This window comes from Scylla paramamosain, chromosome 9 (genome assembly GCF_035594125.1).
Source record: "Scylla paramamosain isolate STU-SP2022 chromosome 9, ASM3559412v1, whole genome shotgun sequence".
In the NCBI taxonomy this organism is placed as follows: Eukaryota; Metazoa; Arthropoda; class Malacostraca; order Decapoda; family Portunidae; genus Scylla; species Scylla paramamosain.
The window spans coordinates 25,075,186-25,101,858 of NC_087159.1; the positions used below are offsets into that span (position 1 = coordinate 25,075,186).

General features: G+C 42.6%; 1 protein-coding gene across 4 annotated transcripts in view; it reads left to right on the plus strand.

Annotated features, from left to right (window-relative positions):
* LOC135103736 (visual pigment-like receptor peropsin) overlaps positions 1–26,673 on the plus strand; it is a 198,397-nt gene that overhangs the window by 144,459 nt on the left and 27,265 nt on the right. For all 4 annotated transcript variants that reach the window (XM_064010413.1, XM_064010416.1, XM_064010414.1 and 1 more), the window contains one exon: positions 4,954–5,119. In XM_064010413.1, coding sequence (XP_063866483.1) covers positions 4,954–5,119 — 166 coding nt within the window. The remainder of the gene's footprint in view (positions 1–4,953; positions 5,120–26,673) is intronic.

Here is a 26,673-nt window from a genome sequence, read left to right on the forward strand (position 1 = left end):
GATATGCTAAAGTAGTGACTATGATGATATATAAAATTAATTAGTAATAAGTATAATACACTAAATACCACAACCACCACCACAACCACCACCACATCATTACTGCAATCACCATGACCGTCACCAGCATTATGGCAAGACTTTAGCGATAACAATAATAATAATAATAATAATAATAATAATAGTAATAATAATAATAATAATAATAATAATAATAATAATAATAATAATAATGAAACAATAGACCAATAATAGTAGCGATAATGAGAAACATTGTAATAAAAATAATAATAATAATAATAATAATAGTAATAATAATAATAATAATAATAATAATAATAATAATAATAATAATAATAATAATAATAATAATAATGATAACAATAATAATAACAATAATTGATAGTAGTAGTAGTAGTAGTAGTAGTACAGCAACACAACGATGATAATAGTGACAGTAATAATAAAATAAAATACAGATGCTGTTTACTTATATTTTATGAAATAAATCACTGCAACTATGAGGTGGCAGAAAGATAATAAATATTTCTTACAGTTATTTTTAAAGACAGAAACATTCATTGAGTGTTTAACATGGGTCGGGATATGACTCAATATTTCAGCGCCTAGTGAATGAGTAAAGAGGGTTAACTCATGACTGGGTCTTGTAGTGAGTGTTGGCTTCTAGTGTGATATCCACGAACAGGTTGGTTGTCACTGATTTTTGCTTGTATTTGCTTTACATAATGGCTCTAATGTTGAATTTGGATAGATCTGTAAGGTTCAGTATATTTCGTGCTTTAAATAATGATAGGGTGCTCTCACAGTAGCAGCTCTTAGTCATTATTCTAATATTTTTTTTATGAAGAATATTAAGGTGATAGATATGACAGGTATATGTGGTAGACCATATGGGATTACAATAATGTAAGTTTGGATAAATATGAGCATGGTATAAGCTTCTGAGATTCTCAGTTGGGGCAAAATGTTCTACTTCCTTTATGAAGGAGTGGGATTGTTCTTGAGAGCATTAAGCAGAAATTAATGATGTGTTGTTTTAAAGTTTAAATTTTTATGAAAGAATGTACCAAGGGATTTCATTTTTTTTTTTTTTTTTTCAGCTTGTAAGGTATCATCATCTAAAGTGGTTAAATTTGGTAGTGGACGATATTTGGTAGCAGTGTTAATGAACTTTGTAAAATAAGTCTTACCAGTATTTATGGTTTGGAAGACACCACTCTGATTTTTTTTTTCTTTTTTTGAGTCCAGTATTTGCATTATTATTTAAATTTGTTGGTTTATCTCTTACCATATACAAAGAATCATTTGCAAATGACACTGTATTAAGTGAATCAGATATATTGAAGATGCCGCTAATATATAAAATAAACAGTATAGATCCCAATATACTCCCTTGCTGTACACCCAGATTTACTGATTTTGTTGGGAGATGTGTTCATAAAAAAAAAAAATAAAAATGTATTGAGTTCCATTTCTGAGGTTAGAGCTGACCCAATCATGTATTCGTCCACGAATTCCGTAATGGAATATTTTGTTTGGAAAGATTTTTGGCTGGACTGTGTTAAAAACCTTTACGAAAGTCAATGAAAATGGAAATTACAGATTCATTATTATTGGGTGAGGTGTAAAGTTCTGATGTAAAACTGCGTCAAAAGTACTCAAGCCTCAAATGTAAAGCCAAATTTGTAGTATTAGAGTTTGCCAAATCATTGATTTTTTTTTTTTTATATTTTCTGTTATTTAATCTAAAATCTGGAAATATTTGTAGGTAATAATTTCTTTTGGAGAGTCTAATAAGGTTACTGAGGTATTTTCTTTAATTTCTATTAGATATTATGATCAATCATTCCTAAATTATTGGCTTTATACAGAGCAAATCTGTTTTATAAATTCAAGAATTCCTGGTGTGAACCTTGGCATCTGTAGTCTTTTTGGAGAATTCAGTTTTGTTACTTTGGGAAAACAGAAATAGTAAATGTTGTACATTGTGTCCAGAAATAGATTACAGTCAGTACTTACGTCCTGGTATGTTAGTAATGAATTCCAATTAACTTCATAGATCTTAGTTTTAAATTTCGTCCAATTTTCAGCATTAATTATCTTAAAAGTTATTTTATTATTCTTATTAGGCATGTCTAGTATTGGAAGACTTACATATGCAGGAAGATGCTCAATTAAGTTAAAGAAGAATACTAGAAGATGAGAGCATTGTATAATTGGTTCACATTTCGTTCAGCAGGAAGGAAAGGCTGTAAGCTTATCTTCAGGAAAACTTGTTGGGCGGGATGTATGAGGGAAGCAATTTGAAGATTGGATGGTGTTGAAATTTCTTGTTGGTGGGTGGGTCTCATGTTCTAGTAGGTTCATGTTGAAATCCCTAGTAATACTGGTACAGTTATCAGTAAAAATGCACTGTGGAAAAAAAAATGTATCTGTGAAAGAGCAAAAATTCATTAACTTTGTGATGCTTGTCATGATGAAGATAGGGGGAACCTATAAGGTGATCACAGATACAATGTAATTAGAAATTTGAGAAGGGAAATTAAATTATCATAGCTTTTGTTTTAAGAGCAGCAGTTCACATGGAATATGTTTATAATAATTAGGACCAATTGAAGGAAGAGCTGACTTACACAGGGTGAGGTCAAAATATTTACGTATATCATCAGTGTTCAGAATATTATAGTAAGAATTTAGTATTTCAAGGAAACATCATTACTTACACAGGGTGAGGTCAAAATATTTACGTATATCATCAGTGTTCAGAATATTATAGTAAGAATTTAGTATTTCAAGGAAACATCATTACTATCACGGGTGTCTTCATTAGCAGCTAAGAGTATCAAAAAGATGGTTATTAGGAAGATTCATTAGGAAGTAATATATCAATGTTGCACAATATAAGAATAGGAAATACAGAATAGAAAAAGGAAGTGAAAGAAAATGTTTGTGAGATAAGGAAATGATAGAGAATTATTTATAAACAAAAAAAAATAATATGCAAATTGGCTCCATCAAGTATGCTTATGTTAGTGATTTAACATTGCTGGAATTTTAAAGTGTTATACTGGTACCTTGGCAGAGTAACAAGCATTATCTAATAAACACAAAACTAGGAATATGGGAATAGAGTTTTCAGATGTAAATACAAGAATAATTCTTAGTATACACACTGGATACTTTACAGTAATTTATACAATAATTAACACCGCAGCTGTCTTTAAATACTCGGCGGTTGTCCAAGAATGTATTGAGAATTTGTTCAGGTGGTATAGTATTTTTTTTTTTTTTTTACAATTTTTCCTTTAGAAGTATGGCATTGTTGAAAAGACTTTCATGCTGCGACCTGATCTTGGAAATATAAAAAAAAAAGATTGCCCGTCGCTTCTGAGTCAGGGATTCAATAATGCAGAGTTGTGGCCTTACTGTGAAGTATGCCTCTTCTGCCTCTGATTATTTTGTTAGGTTTTGCAATTCGACAATTATATGTCTCTTTTCTTCCCTGTGTTTTTGGGCCTAGGCGATGACCAACAATAATATCAAATTGAGAAGTGTTGACATGAAGGTGGTGTTTGATAGGTAATTCATTCCTCTGGTAACGATGGCCCATTGATTCGCTGTGTCTGCCTACAACATCGATAACTGCTTCAAGATGGGTGATTTTATATTCTAAGGCAAGAATTTTTGTTTTCAGGTAGTTGATGTGTTTGTCTTTTGCACTGTTAGCATGATGTACCTTGGAGAGGTAGGAATCTAATTGTGTCTTTGTAACTTTGCAAATAATGTTTACCACGGACAGCATTTGGAGAGTTTGGTGAGGATAATGTCAGCTGTGTTAGGCACAACAGTAGTACGAGTAGTGGGGAGTTCGTCTGATCCGCCCTCATTGTTGACAGAAGGGTGGGAGTGGCGCCAGCCCCAGGACAAGTTGTTGCTTTGTCCATGGTCGCTTCTTTATCAGTTCTCTTTCATTTGCTACGAGTTTAAGTAGGAGCATTCGGAGCTGTAATAAAAGCATATCACGACCCAAACAAAGCAGTGAGAAGCACTGCTTGGATGGATAGTTGTTCCGAGGGATTGTTTGTATACTGTAGGAGCCGCTCAGAAATACAGTAGCGTGGGAAATTGGATTGTTGTCTCTGTAAAGGAAGCACGAACCCTTCCGCCGCCAGCCACCGTCCCCCCCTACCTTTCTCTCTCTCTCTCTCTCTCTCTCTCTCTCTCTCTGTTGCATACTTCCGTGCAAGAGAGAGAGAGAGAGAGAGAGAGAGAGAGAGAGAGAGAGAGAGAGAGAGAATGTGTGTGTGTGTGTGTGTGTGTGTGTGTGTGTGTGTGTGTGTGTGTTCTTCCCTCCTCCGCAGACCGACTCGGTTTTCCTCGCCAGAATCACAGGAAGGCAGACTATCGATCACTGAAGGAGAACCTTGCTTCCACCTGGCGTAACTCATTTTCCACCTTTAATGCATAGCCTGTGTAGGTCATTCCCCTTGACATGTTTCGCTTACCACGTGTACTTGATTTACACACACACACACAAACACACACACACACACACACACACACACACACACACACACACACATACACTGTAGTGGTTAGCACGCTCGACCCAAAACCAGGAGGGCCAAGGCAGATGGGCGAACCTCTTAATATGTAGTCTGTACACTCAGCAACAAGGAGATAAGCCGATTGGTTGTGACCCTGCGGCCCAGTTGTGAAGTGAGTGAGTGGTATCAGTTTTACCCAGAGATCGGTCACTAGGAGCTGTGAGGGGGAAACGGTTGGTTGTGTCACGAGAACAGAACACGATCTAAGGTGAATAACGCGCGGGCACACACACACACACACACACACACACACACACACACACACACACACACACACAAAGACTGAAAGTTTCCCCGTTATCACAATGCTAATTTTGCCCCGCAGGAGTGCTGGGAACCTTCGACAACGCCCTGGTGGTGGCCATGTTCATCAAGTTCCGCGTGCTGCTGACACCCTCCAACCTGCTGCTGCTCAACCTTTGCCTCACTGACCTCGGCATCTGCGTCCTTGGTGGCTTCCCATTCAGCGGTGTCTCGTCCTTGGCAGGAAGGTGAGGCAGGGGCGGGTTCAATGTTTTGTTGGGAAATTTCATTGTTATCAGGGCGGGTGTGTCTATAGAGAGCGCAACCGGACTCACGCACAAGTCCCCTGGCAAACTGGAAAATGAAAGACCGTGGCGTCAGCCTTCACGCCTATGGCACCAATGCCTAACCCTTTACTTAATTGCTTGATTGTTTTGCACGAGTCTTAATTTTGTGTAATTTGAATACTGTTTGGATTCACATCCACTTCACACCTAAAAACGGAACAAGTTTGATTGTTTGGGAAGATATAGGAACTTGTAATAGGTTGTTGGTGACACTAATTGCAACGTTGTAATGTTCAAAATTCTTAATTATTCACGAACTTATTTCATAAAACTGATTTAAATTCCATCTTCGCACACCTTCTGAAAGAAAACAAACAGGATAATAGAAGCGTACTAAAGAACCGAAACAAATATACCGAATTCGATGCCCAGTGAAAAGTGTTCCTGAAATGGCGTGAGGACCCCGTGACAGGAAACTAATACCGGTAAGCTATATATTTGCATCTAGGCGCCTTCCTTGGTAGAATGAACAATCCAATGGGAGCATGATCTAAGTAAGCTACGTAGCTGGAAGAGTGATGAAGTGAACATGAGCAACTGAAGCAATACTGATTTAGGAAATCTTTTGTGTGAATATTGGTTTCAAGAAGAAACAGAAACATACGAGTACGTACACTTACAGTTAAAAGCTGCACGAAAGTGAACGAGCGATGTTAAATGCAACTGCAAAGGAAGGCTCGGGTTGGAGTTGAGTGATGCCTGGTGAAGTTTATGCGATGTACGAGTATTCATCACGAGGGGAAAGGGATAAAGGCAACGAGGAAACAAAAGAATAGGTTATGAGAGAGAGAGAGAGAGAGAGAGAGAGAGAGAGAGAGAGAGAGAGAGAGAGAGAGAGAGAGAGAGAGAGAGAGAGATAATACAGTAATACAAATAAAAATAACTAGTTAGGAAGAAAAGCATGACATCGAGATTGAGTATAAAAGAGATTTCACCGAGGAAAAAAAAATACAGTAATTGAGTTAAGATGACAGCGAAAGGAATAGAGTGCTGGTTACAGAGAGAAGAACGTGTGACTACTGGCATAATGGATGAGTCTAGGATTAGAAGAAGCTTTAGAAGATGTAAGGATGGGCTGTGCGTAGATGACGTGTGGTCTCTCTGATACCAGACGATGGAATTAAAAAAACTAACAACAAGATGCATTAGTATCATATAAAGGTACAGGAATCGACGGAAGGCTTCAGCAGAGTTTGAAAATCCTATCTCCCCAGTGTGCTGCCAGTGCTCCATCTTCATGACATGCACATCCCCCACGTGTGACGCATCCCCAGCATCTTCCCTGCAGTAGGAGCCGCGGTGCACCTGCTTGCTCTTATTCTGTGTTGAAGTTAATTTCCCTTTAGTATTTTACTAAATGTAGGGCAGTGCAGTAGAATCAAACTTGCTAGTGAATTGTTATTTGAACATTTTTTGTCTTCCTTTGTGTAGTGCAACTCTGTGAAGAGAACAATGGACGCTTATATTTTGTATTTTATTTATTCTCATTAATATATAAATATATATATATATATATATATATATATATATATATATATATATATATATATATATATATATATATATATATATATATATATATATATATATATATATATATATATATATATATATATATATATATATATATATATATATATATACATACATACATATATATTACAACGTTGCAATTAGTGTCACCAACAACCTATTAAAAGTTCCTAAATCTTCCCAAACAATCAAACTTGTTTTTTTTTATTTTCATTTATTATTATTATTATTTTATTTCTTTTTTTTTTTTATATATATGTATATTATCGTCAGTATTATTGTTAAGTTTGTTCGTAGGGCAGCAAAGTGGTCCATGAAACTATCCCGCTCCACCGGCACTGACGGGGATAATAGTGTGAATGATGTGTGTGTGTGTGTGTGTGTGTGTGTGTGTGTGTGTGTGTGTGTGTGTGTGTGTGTGTGTGTGTGTGTGTGGTGATGTGTCTTGGCCTTGGTATAGATTAGAATAGACAGAATAGGTATAGATAGAATAGATAGATTATTGTTTATATTTTGTATCGTCTACTTTTAACTTAATATATTTTATCTTTGGTGACCATTAAGGAGAAGACCTTGGATGAGAAATGGGAAGGTTTATTACTCTTCATTGACCTGAAAACGAACGGGAAGGTGCCAAGAGGGGCGTTTTACTGTTGTCTGAAGAAGAATGGAGTGTCGTAGAGAACAATAGGTATGGTGGACCAGATATGTCGGAGACCCATTGTGGTATAATGGTGGCGATGAATATATGCAAGGAGAAAAGTTAAGGCTTCCTCGTTTAGTTTGGTTGTTCACACTTATGGATATTTTGAGTGATGGAATGGCAGATGGGGAAGAGACAATGACTTGACCATTAAGGAACAGGAGGAAGAGTTAAAGAAAATGTTGAATGATTAATTGGATGTTGGCGTAACAAAAAACAAGTCATAGGACAGGAAATGACGTCACAGTAGCAGGAAAGATCATCTAGCGTGTGTGTGAAGGTATAAAGGATGAAAATCAGGCAGTTAATGCGACAGATAAAGGTGGATCGAGGTGAAATAGCTAAATAACTGTTAGTATTTTATTAGGTGACAATAGGTGATGGTTGACCTAAAACATCATTTTCCCTATAGTCAGGATTTTTTGTGTAAGTCTTCATAAGCCTAATAACCATGCTGTCCTCCTTCATAAACCTTGTAATCTCCGTCCTTCAGTATACCACACATGCTACTGAGGGAAGGGAACACATATGATGGGGTGGAGTTAAAAGCTTTTTTGTCTCAGCAACGCCTCGACTGTCTTGAATCTCTCACTCACCCCTGCAGTGTTGCATCCGTTACTGCTGACTGTATGTATGCCTTTCCCTCCTGCACCCCGGAACCTCCTTGCACATGACTTGCCACTTACTCTCAGCACTATTCTGTCCACCTCACTAACACAAATATTCAGTTTCTTTACGGTTTCATCCTTTTTCGTGGTAATGTCTAGAATTCTCTTCCCGTTTGTGTTTCCTTCTTCCCACGACTTGAAGTGTTGTAAAAGAGCACGAACCTGACACCTCGCAAACTAACGGCCAACGCTCTCGATTCTCCTGTTGTTTCTGTTTCGGGAGCGGCATCTTAAGCGTTTATTTATTTATTTACTTTCTATTCATTATAGTACCCTTTGTTGGCTCCTCTTAGACGAAAAATATGAAAAAAAAATAATAATGTTTTTGGTGTAACGTATCGAAAACAGTTGTGTTAGGGTCAATAGGTGTGCGGCAGCTTCCTCTTCATCTGTGTCCAATTGTGTCTCTTCTTTCAGTTCTTGTGTAAAGATTTTTTTTTTTTTTTTAATCTGTATTAATTCGTATGTACAATTTCCATATTTTAAACCATTGCTCAATTAATGTAACTCACAAGGGAATCTTAATGTATGAAGCAGTGTAAGCCTGAAATGTGAGGTGTAAAACATGTAGTCTTTTGCGCCTCTCTCCTCTCTCTCTCTCTCTCTCCTCTCTCTCTCTCTCTCTCTCTCTCTCTCTCTCTCCTCTCCTCTCTCTCTCCTCTCTCCTCTCTCTCCTCTCTCTCTCTCTCCTCTCCCTCTCTCTCTCTCTGGTCATGCCATCTCAACCTTCTCGTTTTTGATCATAGGCTGGAATCAAAAGCATTTCATCTTACCAACTCCTTTCCCTCTAATTAACTGTCTTCAGCCTTCACCTCCTCATCGCCGCAGTGCTGCATCTCTTGCTGTCTTCTACCGCCTATTTCAATGCTAATCGTTCTTCTGATCTCACTAACTGCATGCCTCCCGTCCTCCCGCGGTCTCACTGCACAAGACTCTACTTTCTCTCACCCTTGTTAAGTCCACTCTCTAATGCAAGAGTTAACCAGTATTCTCAGTCATTCATTCCCTTTTCTAATAAACTCAGGAACTACCTGCATGCTTCTGTATTTCCTCCTCCTCCTTTTGAGTTGAAATTCTTCAAAGAGATTTCAAGACGTTCTCTCCAGTTTTTGACGATCGTTTCTCATTTTTCTTTAGGGACTGGTACCTCACTGGGCCGTTTTTTTTTTTTTTTTTTTCCTTCTAGTATCATTGCTCTTGTCCGGTGTCGCTCCTTCATGAAAAAGAAAAAAAAAATAGCACGTACACCGCAGGCGAATTTTTGTCATATATATATATATATATATATATATATATATATATATATATATATATATATTTATATATATATATATATATATATATATAATATATATATATATATATATATATATATATATATTATTTATTTGCCTATCTAATAAATTTTCCAGCTTCCATCATCATTTCTTCATAGGAGATTCTCTTTTTCATCAGCGCTTGTGCCTTATCAGTTTCATTATCACATGTTCCTTCGACACCTGCAGAATACTTCCATCTCTTATTTCAGCTACATTCTCAGCTTCTTCCGTATTCTCTCTCTCTCTCTCTCTCTCTCTCCTCTCTCTCTCTCTCCTCTCTCTCTCTCTCTCTCCTTCTCTCTCTCTCTCTCCTCTCTCTCTCTCTCTCTCTCTCTCTCTCTCTCTCATCTCTCTATCTCTCTATCTCGTCACCTTTGCTTATTGTGATGTGGTAATTAAACATCAAGTGGACCATTAGCTAGTCTCTCTCTCTCTCTCTCTCTCTCTCTCTCTCTCTCTCTCTCTCTCTCTCTCTCTCTCTCTCTCTCTCTCTCTCTCTCTCTCCTCTCGTCTCTCTCTCTCTCTCTCCTCTCCTCTCTCTCTCTCTCTCTCTCTCTCTCTCTCTCTCTCTCTTTTAAAACAAAACCAAGGAACTGCATGCCGCATTAATAGAAAGTGTCGAGATCTTTCAAGATCTAATTCCCCATGCTTATGGACTTATGGGCTTATGGACCTGATGGGGTCCCCTCCTATCGTTCTCCGAAACTGTGCCTCCGTGCTTACACCTTGCCTAGTCAAACTCTTCCAGCTCTGTCTGTCAACATCTACCTTTCCTTCTTGCTGGAAGTTTGCCTACATTCAGCCTGTTCCTAAAAAGGGTGACCGTTCTAATCCCTCAAACTACCGTCCTATTGCTTTAATTTCCTGCCTATATAAAGTTCTTAATCTATCCTCAACAGGAAGATTCTTAAACATCTATCACTTCACAACCTTTTATCTGATCGCCGGTATTGGGTTCCGTCAAGGCCGCTCTACTGGTAATCTTCTGGCTTTCCTTACTGAGTCTTGGTCATCTTCATTTAGAGATTTTGGTGAAACGTTTGCTGGTTGCCTTATACATATCAAAAGCTTTTGATATAGTCTGGCACAAAGCTTTGATTTCCAAACTACCCTCCTACGGCTTCTATCCTTCTCTCTGTAACTTCATCTCAAGTTTCCTTTCTGAACATTCTATTGCTGCTGTGGTAGACGGTCACTGTTCTTCTCCTAAATCTATTAACAGTGGTGTTTCTCAGGGTTTTTTCCTGTCACCCACTCTCTTCCTATTATTCATCAGTGATCTTCTAAACCAAACTTCTTGTCCTATCCACCCCTACGCTGATGATACCACCCTGCACTTTTCCACATCTTTTCATAGACGCCCAACCCTTCAGGAAATAAACAGTTCACTCAGGGAAGCCACAGAACACCTGACTTCTGATCTCTCTAAAATTTCTGATTGGGGGAGAGCAAACTTGGTATTGTTCATTGCCTCAAAAACTCAATTCTTCCATCTATCAACTTAACACAACCTTCCAGAAAACTATCCCCTCTTCTTCAATGACACTCACCTGGCCCCCTCTTCTACACTGAACTTCCTCAGTCTCTCCTTTTATAATCTCAACTGGAAACTTCACATCTCATCTCTAGCTAAATCAGGTTCTATGAAGTTAGGCGTTATGAGACGACTCCGCCAGTTTTTCTCACCCCCCCAGCTGCTAACTCTGTACAAGGGCCTTATCCGCCCATGTATGGAGTATGCTTCACATGTCTTGGGGATTCCACTCATACCGTTCTTTTAGACAGGGTGGAATCAAAAGCTTTTCGTCTCATCAACTCATCTCTTCTAACTGATTGTCTTCAGCTTCTGTCTCATCGCCGCAATGTTGCTTCGCTAGCAGTCTTCTGTTGCTATTTTCATGCTAACTGTTCTTCTGATCTTGCTAACTGCATGCCTCGCCTCCTCCCGAGGCCTCGCTGCACAAGACTTTCTTCTTTCTCTCACCCCTGTTCTGTCCATCTCTCTAATGCAAGAGTTAACCAGTATTCTCAGTCATTCATCGCTTTCTCTGGTAAACTCTGGAACTCCCTGCCTGCTTCTGTATTTGCACCTTCCTATGACCTGAATTCCTTCAAGAGGGAGGTTTCAAGACACTTATCCTTCAATTTTTCATTACTCCTTCGGACCGTATTCAGAAACCGGCATCTCACTGGTTTTTTTAGATTTTTGTTGCCCTTGGCCAGTGTCACTCCAACATTAAGAAAAAAAAAATGGTAACGTTTACCTCGGCTTGTGTATCGAATAACAAAGATATTAATTGTGATTATAAACAGGAAAATAAATACTGGAATCTCCCACAGTGATTATCTTTTCGGTTTTCTAAATTTTTATGGTAAGGAAATCTTTCCCGGAGCTCTAAACCAGTCGCAGCGGAATTTACGCGCGAGTTTTTCCAGGTACGCGTCCGTCGAGAAACGTATACGGGAGATGAGCGGGTGTGTAGGATGAGCGCCGCCAATCCCATACAGGATTAGTGTCGAGACATGTAACTTTGGTGCTCTAATCCAAGCTACTGCATCGAGTAGGTGGGGCGGTAAATAAAACACCGCTATTAAAGTGTTCCATACGTAAAAAGATGTTCTCTCACACATCGCCACGCGACTCACCCCGCTATCACAGAATTACCTTTCACTGTTGCCAACCTTGTGTTAAATATTATCTGAATATTGCGGATCGGTTCTTAATTCTACTTAGCACCACCAATTAGATATCATAGAAACTTGCATTTACTGTCGTCAGTTACCATGCTTCCCCTTACATACGTACAAAACTTCTTACCAAATGTATATATATTACTCTTATGCCTAAAATTAATTCATTTGCAGTTTCACTATTATGTTGTTATGTTTGTTGTGATTGTATCTAATACAAATTCATTATATAACCAAAACTGAACCACAGTGAATGTCGTCCTTGAATTAATTACTGAGGAACTATTTAACCATGTTGCCCAGAATCGTACCATTATGAAATTTTCAGTCCCTTGAATTTTCCCTTTTAGATCACATTTGGGTGTAACTAATGTGAATTCTTTCCACATGCAGTCTCGTGTGCTCTCTCCCTCTCTCTCTCTCTCTCTCTCTCTCTCTCTCTCTCTCTCTCTCTCTCTCTCTCTCTCTCTCTCTCTCTCTCTCTCTCTCTCTCTCTCTCTCTCTCTCTCTCTCTCTCTCTTTTTTTTTTATTTAAACATAGTTACATTATCACCCGAAGGCGCACTGCCGTATGCAACCTATTTTAGGGGTGGGACACAACACACAAATATAAATATAAAGATATATATATATATATATATATATATATATATATATATATATATATATATATATATATATATATATATATATATATATATATATACATTCTTTATGGACTTATGTTAATATTGTTAGCAGGGGGGTTGGGAACGAGCCCGTCCAGTGGTGTGGTGCTAACTTCACGTCCTGGGTATCCATCCCCCTGATATGAGGGACGGAGGACGCGAAGACATTCCACAGTCTGGAGACTCGCCCCCAAAAGGTGCGCTGGTGTTGGCTGGAGCGGGAACGCGTCACTTCCACTGAGTCACCACTTGATAACACCGTTCTCGTGTCCCGCGAGGTGACTCTGGTGGGCAGCCGTAGTCCCGCCAAATGTGGCACACCCTGCACCTGTGCCTTGTGGAACACCATAAGGGCCGCCACGTCCCTGCGGTGTTCTAGCGTGTCGACGGGAGCCTCAGGATGGGCTGGGGCACCTGCTGCTTCCACCAGTCGCAGCGCCCGTCGCTGGATGCCGTCGAGCTTGCTGATGTGTGTGGCAGCACAGGACATCCAGGAGAGGCCGTATCTGGGCCTTGTAGAGCAAGAGCCTCCGTCTCCTGTCGAGCAAGTTGGCCACCCTCCTCAAGGAGGAGACTCGGTGTGAGGCTTTAAGGGCAATGTGTTTGACGTGGTGGTCAAACCGCAGCCCTCGATCAACCTCCACCTCCAGAATCTTGACGGACTCCTGGAGTTCGAGAGGAAGGCCACCAAACCTTAGCCCTCCCTCCACTGCTGGCTCGGCAGCGGGGGATCGAGAATACCATTGCCTGTGTCTTCTCCGGAGCAAAGGTCACCTGCCAGCGTGCCCCCCACTCCTGTATCACCCCAAGCTGCTGATTGATCTCTTCAGCAGCGCGCACACTTTCGTGTTGAGGGTAGGTACAGGAGAGAGTGCAATCGTCAGCATAAGCTGAGACCGTCGGCAGCTGTCGGAGAATATCGTCCACGTAGATGTTCCACAGGACTGGTCCCAGCACCGAGCCCTGTGTCACTGACGCTCTCACCGGGAGGGACTCGGACGCTTGCCCATTGACAACGACCTGGAGGGTCCTTCCTTGGAGGTAGTCGCCAAGGAGCTGAAGGAGGTCATCCTGGATCCCCTTTGCCCTCAGCTTTTCCAGAAGGCCCCCATGCCAGACCCTGTCGAAGGCGCCCGCTATATCCAGGGCCACCACAACAGAGTCGAGGCCGCCATCAAGGGCGTCCTGCCAGCCCCCGGTGAGGAGCATGAGGAGATCGGAGGTGGACCGCCCAGGTCTGAACCCAAACTGTTGGTCCGAGAGGAGGTAATTGTCCTGGAGGTGGCGACACACCACATCTGCCACCACCCTCTCGAACACTTTCCCCACCACAGAGAGCAGGGAGATGGGTCGATAATTTTTTGTGTCAGACCTGGAGCTCCTCTTGTGTACGGGAACTACCCGGGCCTCTTTCCACACTAAGGGCCAGATATTTTCCCATAAGCAGGCAGAGAAGACTGTGGTGAGGGGTACAGCCAGCTCGCGGGCACATTGTTTCAAAACGTGCGGGCTGATGTTGTCGGGACCGGTAGCTTTTTGTACATCGAGCCCCTGCAGCAGACGCTCTGCAGTCTCTCTGCACTGCTGCTCCAGAAGAGGCGGTGACCTTTCAGGGTCGTCCACCTCCATCTTCCCGGCGAAAAGGGTGGCCAGCAGCTGGGCTTTGTCCTTGCTGCTGGTGGCCACCGTTCCGTCGGGCCTTGTGAGAGGAGGGACAGTGTCTTGACGGTTGAGGCCCTGTCTGCCCTTAACAAGGGACCACCAAGTCTTGTTGCCCACTCCAGGGCCTCCTAGCTGGCGCCGCAGGTCCTCCTCCCACCTCCCTACGGCCCACCGGCAGGTCGTCACCATCCTCTTGCAGGCCGCACGATGTAGGTCTTTCTTGTGCCGAGTAGGACTCTGCTTGTAGCGGAGCCACGCAGAATACTTCGCCTCGGCGGCAACGCGGCAGCGGTAGCCAAACCAAGGCTGGTCCGTTGGTCTGGCGACGAACTCACGGTGGGGCACGTGTTGCTCCTGGAGCAATTATAAAGGGATAGATAAAAAAAAATATATATAGAGACAGACAGGCGGGAAGTGAAGGCTCGCGCCTGTACCTCCGCTCCATGCTGCAGGATGGAAGGCCAGTCAGTCCTACGCAGGTCTCGGCGAAGGGAGCCCCAGTCTGCCCTATCCCATAGGCAGACTGTGCGAGTGGTGGCCTCGTCACGAGCCACACCCATGTCCACCTGGGTCAGGACAGCATGGTGGTCAGAGCTGCCCACGAGACCCAGCTGGTGGCAGCTGTGTCCTCCTCCAGGTCGGATATGACGGGGTCCAGGGTCCCGCTGTGCTCATGAGTAGGGAAGGTCACATGGTCCTTCAGGCCCTGCACCGTCAGGAGGTTCTCGTAGGCGTCGCGCTCCAGGTGATGGTTGAGGTCGCCCACAAGCAAGATGTGTTGGCAGTGGTGTGTCACAAGGAGGACATCTAGGGCCTCCTTGAGGTACAGGAGCGAGTCAGGCCCCTGCCGGGGGGGGTGGTACATGGCGCACAGCAGGAGGGCAGAGTGGTTGGCCAGCACAACCCGGAAGAACATCACCTGCAGCTGAGGTGGCGTGTCCACGTCGAGTTGTTGTGCCTGCACTCCTTCCCTGAAGCAGACAGCCACTCCGCCTCCAGCTCTATCCTGTCGGTTTCTTCTGGCCCAGTGAGTGTAGCCACCTATTTTACCGAAGGATGGCTCCACCTCTCCGTTCAGCCAGGTCTCCGTCACCACAACTGCATCTGCACCGTGTCGTAGTACACAGTTTTGGGTTAGGTCTCCGATGTTCGTTCGGAGACCATGTACATTGGCGGAGATAACCTTGAATTGGTGGCGGTGGCGGTCGGGCCTTACCATGTTGGAGGGAGTTGTGGTCTGGCCTGAAGGGGTGTGACAGGGCTCAGTTGAGGGGTACCGAAGGCCGTGCGGGTTCCATTGCCAGCCCTGAGTGTGGTCCCAGTTAACAGGCTGAGCTGAAAACGGGCGAGACTGCGGAAAGGGCTGCAAGTGTGGTGTTACTGATGGGGAGGCAGCGGCCAAGTATCCCCCCCTCCGCGAGGACCTGCCGTAGCAGTCGCTCCTGCCTCAACTCAGCAGTCCTGGTGTGGCAGTCTTCAGTACTGTGGCCCTTCCGATTGCAGTACCGGCAAATCTGCGTGGGTTTGGCTGGGGTCTGTCTCCTTAAGGGGCCGGCCCCCTGGGTGGTAGAGGCTCCTCTGACCTCGCTGTTCCGGTTCTTTTTTTTATACTTTTTTTTTCCTGGTGGTGGTATTGCCAGCAGTGCTCGTGGAGGAAGCCGGAACTGCTGGGGCTGGGGCTGGTGCTGGTGTTGCTGGGGGAGTCGGTAGTACTGCTGGCAAGGTATTGGTGTGGGTTTGGTTCTGTGTGGAGGTTGCAGTACTGTGTGTCTGCGAGGTGGAGGTGTTTATGCCGGAACTTGTAGGAAGGGAGACAGGTGTAGAGGAGGGCGGGGGTGGGGGTTCGGCTAACGATTTACTGCTGGGAGTAGCCTCCGGTGGTGTTCGATTGCCTGGCCGGGTGGGCGGGATGGCGAGCTCAGGGGCGTGTCGCAGTTGTTTCGGCCTACCTGAATTCCACCAATCCCTCCAGCACTCAGAGCCCTGACAGACCTCCTCCCAGTGTCTGTCTATGGTCTCTGGCAGAGCACTGGCTCCTTGTTTGCACGAGGCAACCTTTGCCTCGCGCTGCTTGGAGGCGACGAGCCTGTCAGCGAGTCTGAGCGCTGACGCAAACACCTCCCGGTATTCTATGATCAGGTCCCTATCCTGCTGGAGGGACCTGAGGATAATATTTGTTCGAGAGGCTTCTTCTGTGAGCTTCTCAACCAAGGAGATTAATCTCTCTCTCTCTCTCTCTCTCTCTCTCTCTCTCTCTCTCTCTCTCTCTCTCTCTCTCTCTCTCTCTCTCTCTCTCTCTCTCTCTCTCTCTCTCTCTCTCTCTCTCTCTCTCCTAAAACAATACATACCTTTACGGGATGAAAGAAAACACTAAATAAAAAGGTGGTATTGTGCTCTTCCGTTATGCTTTCCTTCTTATTTCTCCTTTGAACCTAACAGCGTCAGCACAGTATTTTGTTCTTCACATTTCCTTCCTGTTACCGTATTGGTTTTACTCCCATCACATGTTTCTTCCTTTTGACTTTTCCTTACATTCATATTATATGTTTCGTTATTCATATTACTCCCAGTGAGGTCTAAAGCAGTGTTCAGGGGGTGCTGTGAACTTATCATTAAACCCAGCTGTGACCTCACTGAACGTTTCCCTTTGTGTCTCACAACACAAGGGGGCAGTCACAGCCTGCCCTCTAAAGACAACTCTCTACCTCCACACAAAACTACAAGCACCTAATAACACACACACCCTTCACTCAAAAATTTTAAAATCATGGCGACTCCTACACCAGCCTCGGAGTCCCCATCTGGGGAGGGGACCATAAATGTCCCCAGGTCGGACTGCCTTTCTGTCGACGACCCTAAGTGTCTTGACACCCCCCTCAACTTTTTCTTCATTAACTTCTGCAACATTCGCGGCCTAAGATCTAATTTTCAATCTGTAGAACACCACCTCTCCTCTTCTAAACCTCATCTTCTTTTCCTCACTGAAACTCAGGTGTCTGAGGCAACTGACAGTAGCCCCTTTTCTGTTCCCTCCTACTTTCTCTATCCTCATTTTCGATCCAAAGCTGGATGCTGCGTTTATGTGCGCAATGACTTAACCTGCTCTCGTGCCCACGCTCTTCAATCTTCCGAGTTTTCCACCATCTGGCTACGACTACAGAGTCATTCTCATACTAAATTTATCTGTGCTGTATACCTCTCTCCTAACTCCTCTGACTATAAGAAATTCTTTGACTACTTAACTTCCAAAGTGGAGCACATTCTGACCCTCTTCCCTTTTGCAGAGATCTCCATTCTTGGAGACTTCAATGTTCACCACCAGCTTTGGCTTTCCTTTCCCTTCTCTGACCATCCTGGTCAACAACCTGGCCTACAACTTTGCTATCCTCCATGACCTAGAGCAATTGGTGCAACACCCTACTCGTATTCCTGACCGTTTTGGAGATACGCCCAACATTCTTGACCTTTTCCTGACCTCTAATCCTTCTGCTTATGCTGTCACCCTTTCTTCTCCGTTGGGCTCCTCCGATCACAATCTCATATCTTTATCTTGTCCTATCACTCCAATCCCTCCTCAGGATCCCCCTAAGCGAAGGTGCCTCTGGTGTTTTGCCTCTGCTAGTTGGGGAGACCTGAGGAGGTATTTTGCTGATTTTCCTTGGAATGACTACTGCTTCCGTGTCAGAGACCCGTCTTTGTGTGCTGAGCGCATAACAGAGGTGATAGTGTCTGGCATGGAGGCGTACATTCCTCACTCTTTTTCTCGTCCTAAACCTTCTAAACCTTGGTTTAACACAGCTTGTTCTCGTGCTATACATGATAGAGAGTTGGCCCACAAAAGGTACTTAAGCCTTCCATCACCAGAATCTCATGCACTTTATATTTCTGCCCGGAACCAAGCAAAGTCTGTTCTCCAACAAGCCAAAAACTCCTTCATTAACAGAAAATGTCAAAAACTTTCAAGATCTAACACCCCTCGTGATTTGAGGCATCTAGCCAAAAATATCTCCAACAACTTTGCTTCTTCTTCTTTTCCCTCCTCTACTTCAACCAGATGGCACCACTTCTATCACATCTATTTCTAAAGCTGAACTCTTTGCTCAAACCTTTGCTAAAAACTCTACCTTGGATGATTCTGGGCTTGTTCCTCCCTCTCCTCCACCCTCTGACTACTTCATGCCATGTATTAAAATTCTTGGCAATGATGTTTTCCATGCCCTCGCTGGCCTAAACCCTCGGAAGGCTTATGGACCTGATGGGGTCCCTCCTGTTGTTCTCCGAAACTGTGCCTCCGTGCTTGCACCTTGCCTAGTCAAACTCTTTCAGCTCTGTCTGTCAACATCTACCTTTCCTTCTTGCTGGAAGTTTGCCTACATTCAACCTGTTCCTAAAAAGGGTGACCGCTCTAATCCCTCAAACTACCGTCCTATTGCTTTAATTTCCTGCTTATCTAAAGTTTTTGAATCTATCCTCAACAGGAAGATTCTTAAACATCTATCACTTCACACCCTTTTATCTGATCGCCAGTATGGGTTCCGTCAAGGCTGCTCTACTGGTGATCTTCTGGCTTTCCTTACTGAGTCTTGGTCATCCTCTTTTAGAGACTTTGGTAAAACTTTTGCTGTTGCCTTGGACATATTAAAAGCCTTTGATAGAGTCTGGCACAAAACTTTGATTTCCAAACTACCCCCCTACGGTTTCTATCCTTCTCTCTGTAACTTCATCTCAAGTTTCCTTTCTGAACGTTCTATTCCTGCTGTGGTAGACGGTCACTGATCTTCTCCTAAATCTATTAACAGTGGTGTTCCTCAGGGTTCTGTCCTGTCACCCACTCTCTTCTTATTATTCATTAATGATCTTCTAAACCAAACTTCTTGTCCTATCCACTCCTATCCTGATGATACCACCCTGCACTTTTCCACATCTTTTCATAGACGTCCAACCCTTCAGGAGGTAAACATATCACGCAGGGAAGCCACAGAACGCCTGACTTCTGATCTTTCTAAAATTTCTGATTGGGGCAGAGCAAACTTGGTATTGTTCAATGCCTCAAAAACTCAATTCCTCCATCTATCAACTCGACACAACCTTCCAGACAACTATCCCCTCTTCTTCAATAACACTTAACTGTCCCCCTCTTCTACACTGAACATCCTCGGTCTGTCCTTTACTTATAATCTGAACTGGAAACTTCACATCTCATCTCTAACTAAAACAGCTTCTATGAAGTTAGGTGTTCTGAGACGTCTCCGCCAGTTTTTCTCACATCCCCAGCTGCTAACTCTGTACAAGGGCCTTATCCGTCCATGTATGGAGTATGCTTCACATGTCTGGGGGGGTTCCACTCATACTGCTCTTCTAGACAGGGTGGAATCAAAAGCTTTTCGTCTCATCAACTCCTCTCCTCTAACTGACTGTCTTCAGCCCCTCTCTCACCGCCGCAATGTTGCATATCTAGCTGTCTTCTACCGCTATTTTCATGCAAACTGCTCTTCTGATCTTGCTAACTGCATGCCTCCCCTCCTTCCGCGGCTTCGCTGCACAAGACTTTCTTCTTTCTCTCACCCCTATTCTGTCCACCTCTCTAATGCAAGAGTTAACCAGTATTCTCAATCATTCATCCCTTTCTCTGGTAAACTCTGGAACTCCCTGCCTGCTTCTGTATTTCCACCTTCCTATGACTTGAATTCCTTCAAGAGGGAGGTTTCAAGACACTTATCCACCAGTTTTTGACCACTGCTTTGACCCTTTTATGGGACTGGCATTTCAGTGGGCATTTTTTTATTAGATTTTTGTTGCCCTTGGCCAGTATCCTTCCTACATAAAAAAAAAGAGAAAAAAAAAATATTGCCTTTCACAGACCCATGGTTTATATTCCCTCCATTTTTTCTTCCTACTTTGTTTCCTTTTTCCTTCCTGATGTCCCTTTGCTATGATTCCTTTTCACTATCCAATCCACCGAAACATTTTGCGAGGAACTTTACCGTCTCTGTCGTTACTGTTGAGGAAATATTTTCTTCATAGATCATCCTTACAATTCGCATTCCATTCATGAATATATCTGAACAGTGTTTCTGGCAGTGTAGGCCCTGACCTCCCCTTTGCGCCACGCCTGTGTGCCTGCTCCTCCAGTGTGTAGTGCGCGTGTCGGGCTTTTTATACATTACCAGTCGCACCAGTCCGTGGCGACATATTCCACCTTTAAATCTTTGTTCTAACACGTTGCAAACCCCAGTTCTGAATGTAGATTTGATATATATATGTTCCCGTGTGTGTGTGTGTGTGTGTGTGTGTGTGTGTGTGTGTGTGTGTGTGTATGAGATAGATTATGTGTGTATGCAAGAGAGAGGGAGAGAGAGGGGGGGAAAAAGGAGAGAGAGAGAGAGAGAGAGAGAGAGAGAGAGAGAGAGAGAGAGAGAGAGAGAGAGAGAGAGAGAGAGATTAAAAAAAAAATTAGTTCCTGCTTTTCTCGGAACTTCCATATTTATGTTGTCGGTAGAGCGTTTCGTGACGCATTTTTCCTTGCTATGTTTTGCTTCGCCAGGCAAATAAACAAAAAGATAAAAAAGTGTGCTTTCATATTTTTGTGATGCTCTTCTCTTACTGTTAACATTGGGAGCAATAAACTACATTTTTTTTTTCAAACATGAACAAAAAAATTCTTGTATTGCTTTATCAATTCAATCTTTAAGTGTAATGACAGAAGAACATTCTCCTTTGTGTTCGTTCAGGAAAATACACTTTCAAATCAGAACTCTTCTGCCTTCACAATTCACGTGTTTCATTATCATTATCCACGGTGCGCCTGTATGAGGTTTCATTAACACACACACACACACACACACACACACACACACACACACACACACACACACACACACACACACACACACACACACACACACACACGCACACACACTAATTATAGACCTGTCAGCTTAACTTCAGTTGTAGGTAAAATGTTAGAGTCAATAATAGCCAGGAACATTAGGGAACATTTAGACAAACATAACTTGATAAATCAGTCACAGCATGGCTTCACGAAGGGGAAGTCTTGCCTGACAAACTTGTTAAGTTTTTACAGTAAGGTGTACGAGGCAGTAGATAATGGTGATAGTTATGATATCTTATATCTGGACTTTAGTAAAGCATTCGACAAGGTGCCCCATCAAAGGCTCCTGAGAAAGGTTAGGGCGCACGGGATAGATGGGAAGGTGTTAGGTTGGATAGGGTCATGGCTTGGTAACAGGCGACAGAGAGTGCTAATAAACGGCTCGAAATCCGAGTGGGGTCATGTCATTAGTGGGGTGCCACAGGGATCATTATTAGGGCCATTATTATTTCTAATATATATCAATGACTTGGATAGTGGAATTAGTAGCGATGTTAGTAAATTTGCGGATGACACAAAGATAGGTAGATTAATTAGGTCAGAAGCGGATGCCATCGCCTTGCAGACAGACTTAGATAGAATGAATGAATGGACGGATAGATGGCAAATGCAATTTAATATCAATAAATGCAAAGTGCTTAGCGTAGGTAGAGGAAACCCACACAATAGGTACACATTAAACACCCAAACTCTGGTAGGTACAGGGTACGAGAAAGATTTAGGAGTTATAGTTAGCTCTGAACTCCGTCTAGGGAAACAATGCATAGAAGCCAGAAACAAGGCAAATAGGGTACTAGGATTCATTTTTAGGAGTGTTAAAAGTAGAAGGCCGGAAGTAATATTAAAATTATACTTGGCGCTGGTCAGACCTCATCTAGACTACGCTGTGCAGTTCTGGTCCCCACATTACAGGAAAGATATAGGTCTATTAGAATCAGTACAGAGGAGAATGACTAAAAGGATACAGGGGATGAGGAGTATTCCTTACGAAGCGAGGTTGAAGCGGTTAAATTTACATTCTCTAGAGAGACGTAGGTTAAGAGGGGACCTGATAGAAGTCTTTAAGTGGTATAAGGGTTATAACAAGGGAGATGTAAGCAAAATTCTTAGGATCAGCAACCAGGGTAGAACAAGAAATAACGGGTTCAAGCTTGAAAAATTTAGGTTTAGGAAGGAGATAGGAAAAAATTGGTTCTCAAATAGAGTGGTAGATGAGTGGAACGGACTCAGTAATCATGTAGTTAGTGCTAGGACACTAGAGAGCTTTAAGAGAAGATTAGACAAGTTTATGGATGGGGATAACAGATGGAAATAGGTAGGAGTGTTTCATACAGGGACTGCCACGTGTAAGCCTGGTCGCTTCTTGCAGCTTCCCTTATTTCTTATGTTCTTATGTTCACACACACATACACGCGCACACACACACACACACACACACACACACACACACACACACACACACACACACACACACACACACACACACACCACACACACATATACACACACACACACACACATATACACACACACACACACACACACACACACACACACACACACACACACACACACACACACACACACACACACACACACACACACACACACATATACACACACACACACACACACATATACACACACACACACACACACACACACACACACACACACATATACACACACACACACACACACACACACACACACACACACACACACACACACACACACACACACACCACACACACACACACTATGATCTAACTCTATTTTGTTCAGGTTTAACGATAAGTATTCTGTTTATCTACACACCGTCAATCGCTCACACCGCCACATCAATCACAGTTTTACAAATAATAATGAAGCACAGAAACATTTGCTATTTTTTCTCTCCATTGTCTATCCACGAACAAACATCTGTTCCTCCATGATCTTCGTGCTCCTAAACTTGATGGCATTTTTATTATTATTTAATAGTAGTATAAGTTTTCCCCTTCTTTGATCGTCTCGCACACGTGCAATGCAACGCAAGAACCTACTGGCGAATATATACTGGCGGTCTTACTCCGCGTACATGTCATACACTTTAAGACTAACAGACGTTGGAACCAACTGCCAGAATTTATTTTTTTCTTACTGTTTCCCCAAAGGGAAGAAAATTAAAGCGGGTAAGAGAGCACGTTTTGTAAAGCTGGAAGAAATTTTATCACTTAAGACAAATTGCAATGCCAGTAGAGTAGTGTTGCCGGAACTCTAGTGAAACCTGTTGAGAACGTCCGTGAGGACAGTTACTGGACTTCCCTCCCAGAGCTGCTGTAATGACGACTACCACCATTGCCACCCAATACAATAGTGATGATCAGATCTTGTCGTCTACGAACGGTATGATATTAGAGAGAGAGAGAGAGAGAGAGAGAGAGAGATCTTTCGTGTCATGAAGGAGACCATTTCTTATTTTCTAACAAGGGATCACGACACACTTGACTAAGCTCCACACCGTCACAGGCACAGGAGAGCAGGGTGGGCAGCCCTTCCTCCTGCTGGGCCCGCGGCCTCGCTATGTGAGTAGTGGCGGGTCGTCATGGACAATGGTGAGTGATGCTGGGGAGCAGTAAGTAGTAGTTGAGAGTTCGCTGGAGGAGGTGGGTACCGGCAAATGGAGAAGAAGAGTGACCGTCTACCACAGCGGCAGTAATGACGTGTGGGGCGTGATGATCAGTAAGAGTTTAATTTCAGAGGCCTCTTTATCTTCCTCACCCGAGGGGGTAAAAAAGAAAAACAGAATATGAAGGTTGAAGTAAAAAAAAATCATTTTTTTATTTTCTCTCGTAATTACTTCCGCACAACAGAAAAAAAAGAAGTGAATGCAGTATTGTGAAAAAAAAGTACACTTTTGTCCTCAGCATGTGACAAATTAGCATAGGAAGAGAAAGTAAAATTTATATTAGTGCGAACATTAGATATCATGTCAGATGAGTTCCTGACTGTCCTTAAATTATATCCCCTGTAATTATCTCATTCCATAGTGTGTACGAGTAATTTTCTTCACACGCGTATTGAAGAAACACAACCTCTTAAGACTTTTAATACTTATCGTCTCCATGTAATGTTTGTAAAAACTGCATGTGATTTTGTTATTGACAGAATGTGATACCTGTGACACACACACACATGCAGAGAGAGAGAGAGAGAGAGAGAGAGAGATACCTGTCCCTTCAGCATAGAAAAATCAGCAAACGTCTATCACTTCACAACCTTCTATCTGATCGCCAGTATGGGTTCCGTCAAGGCCGCTCGAGTGGTGATCTTCTGGCTTTCCTTACTGGTCATCCTCTTTTATAGATTTTGGTGAAACTTTCACTGTTGCCTTAGACATATCAAAAGCTTTTGATAGAGTCTTGCACAAAGCTTTGATTTCCACACTACCCTTCTCCGGCTCCTATCCTTCTCTCTGTAACTTCACCTCAAGTTTCCTTTCTGAACATTCTATTGCTGCTGTGGTAGATGGTCACTGTTCTTCTCCTAAATCTATTAACAGTGGTGTTCTTCAGGCTTCTGTCCTGTCACCCACTCTCTTCCTATTATTCATCAATTATCTTCTAAACCAAACCTTGTCTTACCCACTCCTACGCTGATGATACCACCCTGCACTTTTCCACGTCTTTTCATAGACGTAAAATCCTTCAGGAAGTAAACAGTTCACGCAGGGAAGCCTGAGAACGCCTGACTCCTGATCTCTCTAAAATTTCTGATCGGAGTAGAGCAAACTTGGTATTGTTCAATGCTTCAAAAACTCAATTCCTCCATCTTTCAACTTGACACAACCTTCCAGACAACTATCCCCTCTTCTTCAATGGCACTCAACTGTCCCCCTCTTCTATACTGAACTTCCTCGGTCAGTCCTTATCTTATAATTTAAACTAGAAACTTCACATCTCATCTCTAGCTAAAACAGCTTCTATGAAGTTAGACGGTCTGAGACGTCTCCGCCAGTTTTTTTCACCTCCCCCCCAGCTGCTAACCCTGTACAAGGGCCTTATCCATCCATGTATGGAGTATGCTTCACATGTCTGGGGGGTTCCACTGATGTCGCTGTTTTAGACAGGGTGGAATCAAAAGCTTTTCGTCTCATCAACTCCTCTCCTCTAACTGACTGTCTTCAGCCTCTTTCTCATCACCGCAATGTTGCATCTCTAGCTATCTGCTACGGCTATTTTCATGCTAGTTGCTCTTCTGATCTTGCTAACTACATGCCTCCCCTCCTTCCGCGGCCTCGCTCCACAAGACTTTCTTCTTTCTCTCATCTTTATTCTGTCCAGCTCTCTAATGCAAGAGTTAACTAGTATTCTCAATCATCCATCCCGTTCTCTGGTAAACTGTGGTAATTTCTTCAAGACGGAGGTTTCAAGACACTTATCCTTTAATTTTTGGCTACCGCTTCGGACCCTATTCGGGGACTGGAATGTCAGTGTTTTTTTTTTTTGTTTTTTTTAGATTTTCGTTGCCCTTGGTTGATGTCCCTCCTACATGAAAAATAAATAAAGTAAAATAAAATAAAAATAAGTAATGGGTAAGTGAAGCGAAGAAAAAATTAGCAATATAGGTGAGTAAATGACTATGCTGGAGTAGACCACACCCTATAGGTACTAATGTAGAACAGCAATAAAATTAAGGGTGTAGTAATGCCAGACAACGAGCCTTGTGTGTTCCAGCTAAAGGAGTAGTGAGGACTGACAGGAGGAAGCGTTGTGTGTGTTAGGTTGGTTACTGCCTCGGAACCCAAAGCTCCGAACCGAGTTTATAACACATATAACTGTGTTGATGACAACTGGTTATTTAATTCAGGTTTGAAGTGTTTAATGTAAATAGCTTCTAATGTTTTATGTCTGTATGTGCGACAGCTTTATGCAATATGTTGAAATCTTTCTCCGAAAACGGATGATCATGTGTATGTGAGAGTGTTCTTATTGCTGAAAAAAGAGGATGAGATAACTGTTTTTGTGTACGTTTTGAGTTACTCTTATGTTCACTGATTGTGTGTGTTAGATTCAGCTTAGTTTCTCCAATTTATCGAGCCTTACAACTCGAAGAAGTAAATTCATAAATGATGATAGAGATAAGTCCAATAGGAATACTGTCTTTAAATTTTAAAAAGAGGCATCAGTGTACGCATCAGTAAAAATAAAAATAAACTTGGTATCAGGGTGTTGTACTTTCAGAATGAAAGTGAATCTCTTACTAATAGTATAGCTAAGATGGCCATAGTAAGGTAATTTGATGTATTTCTTTTGTATCGTCTGTGTGTGGCAGGAG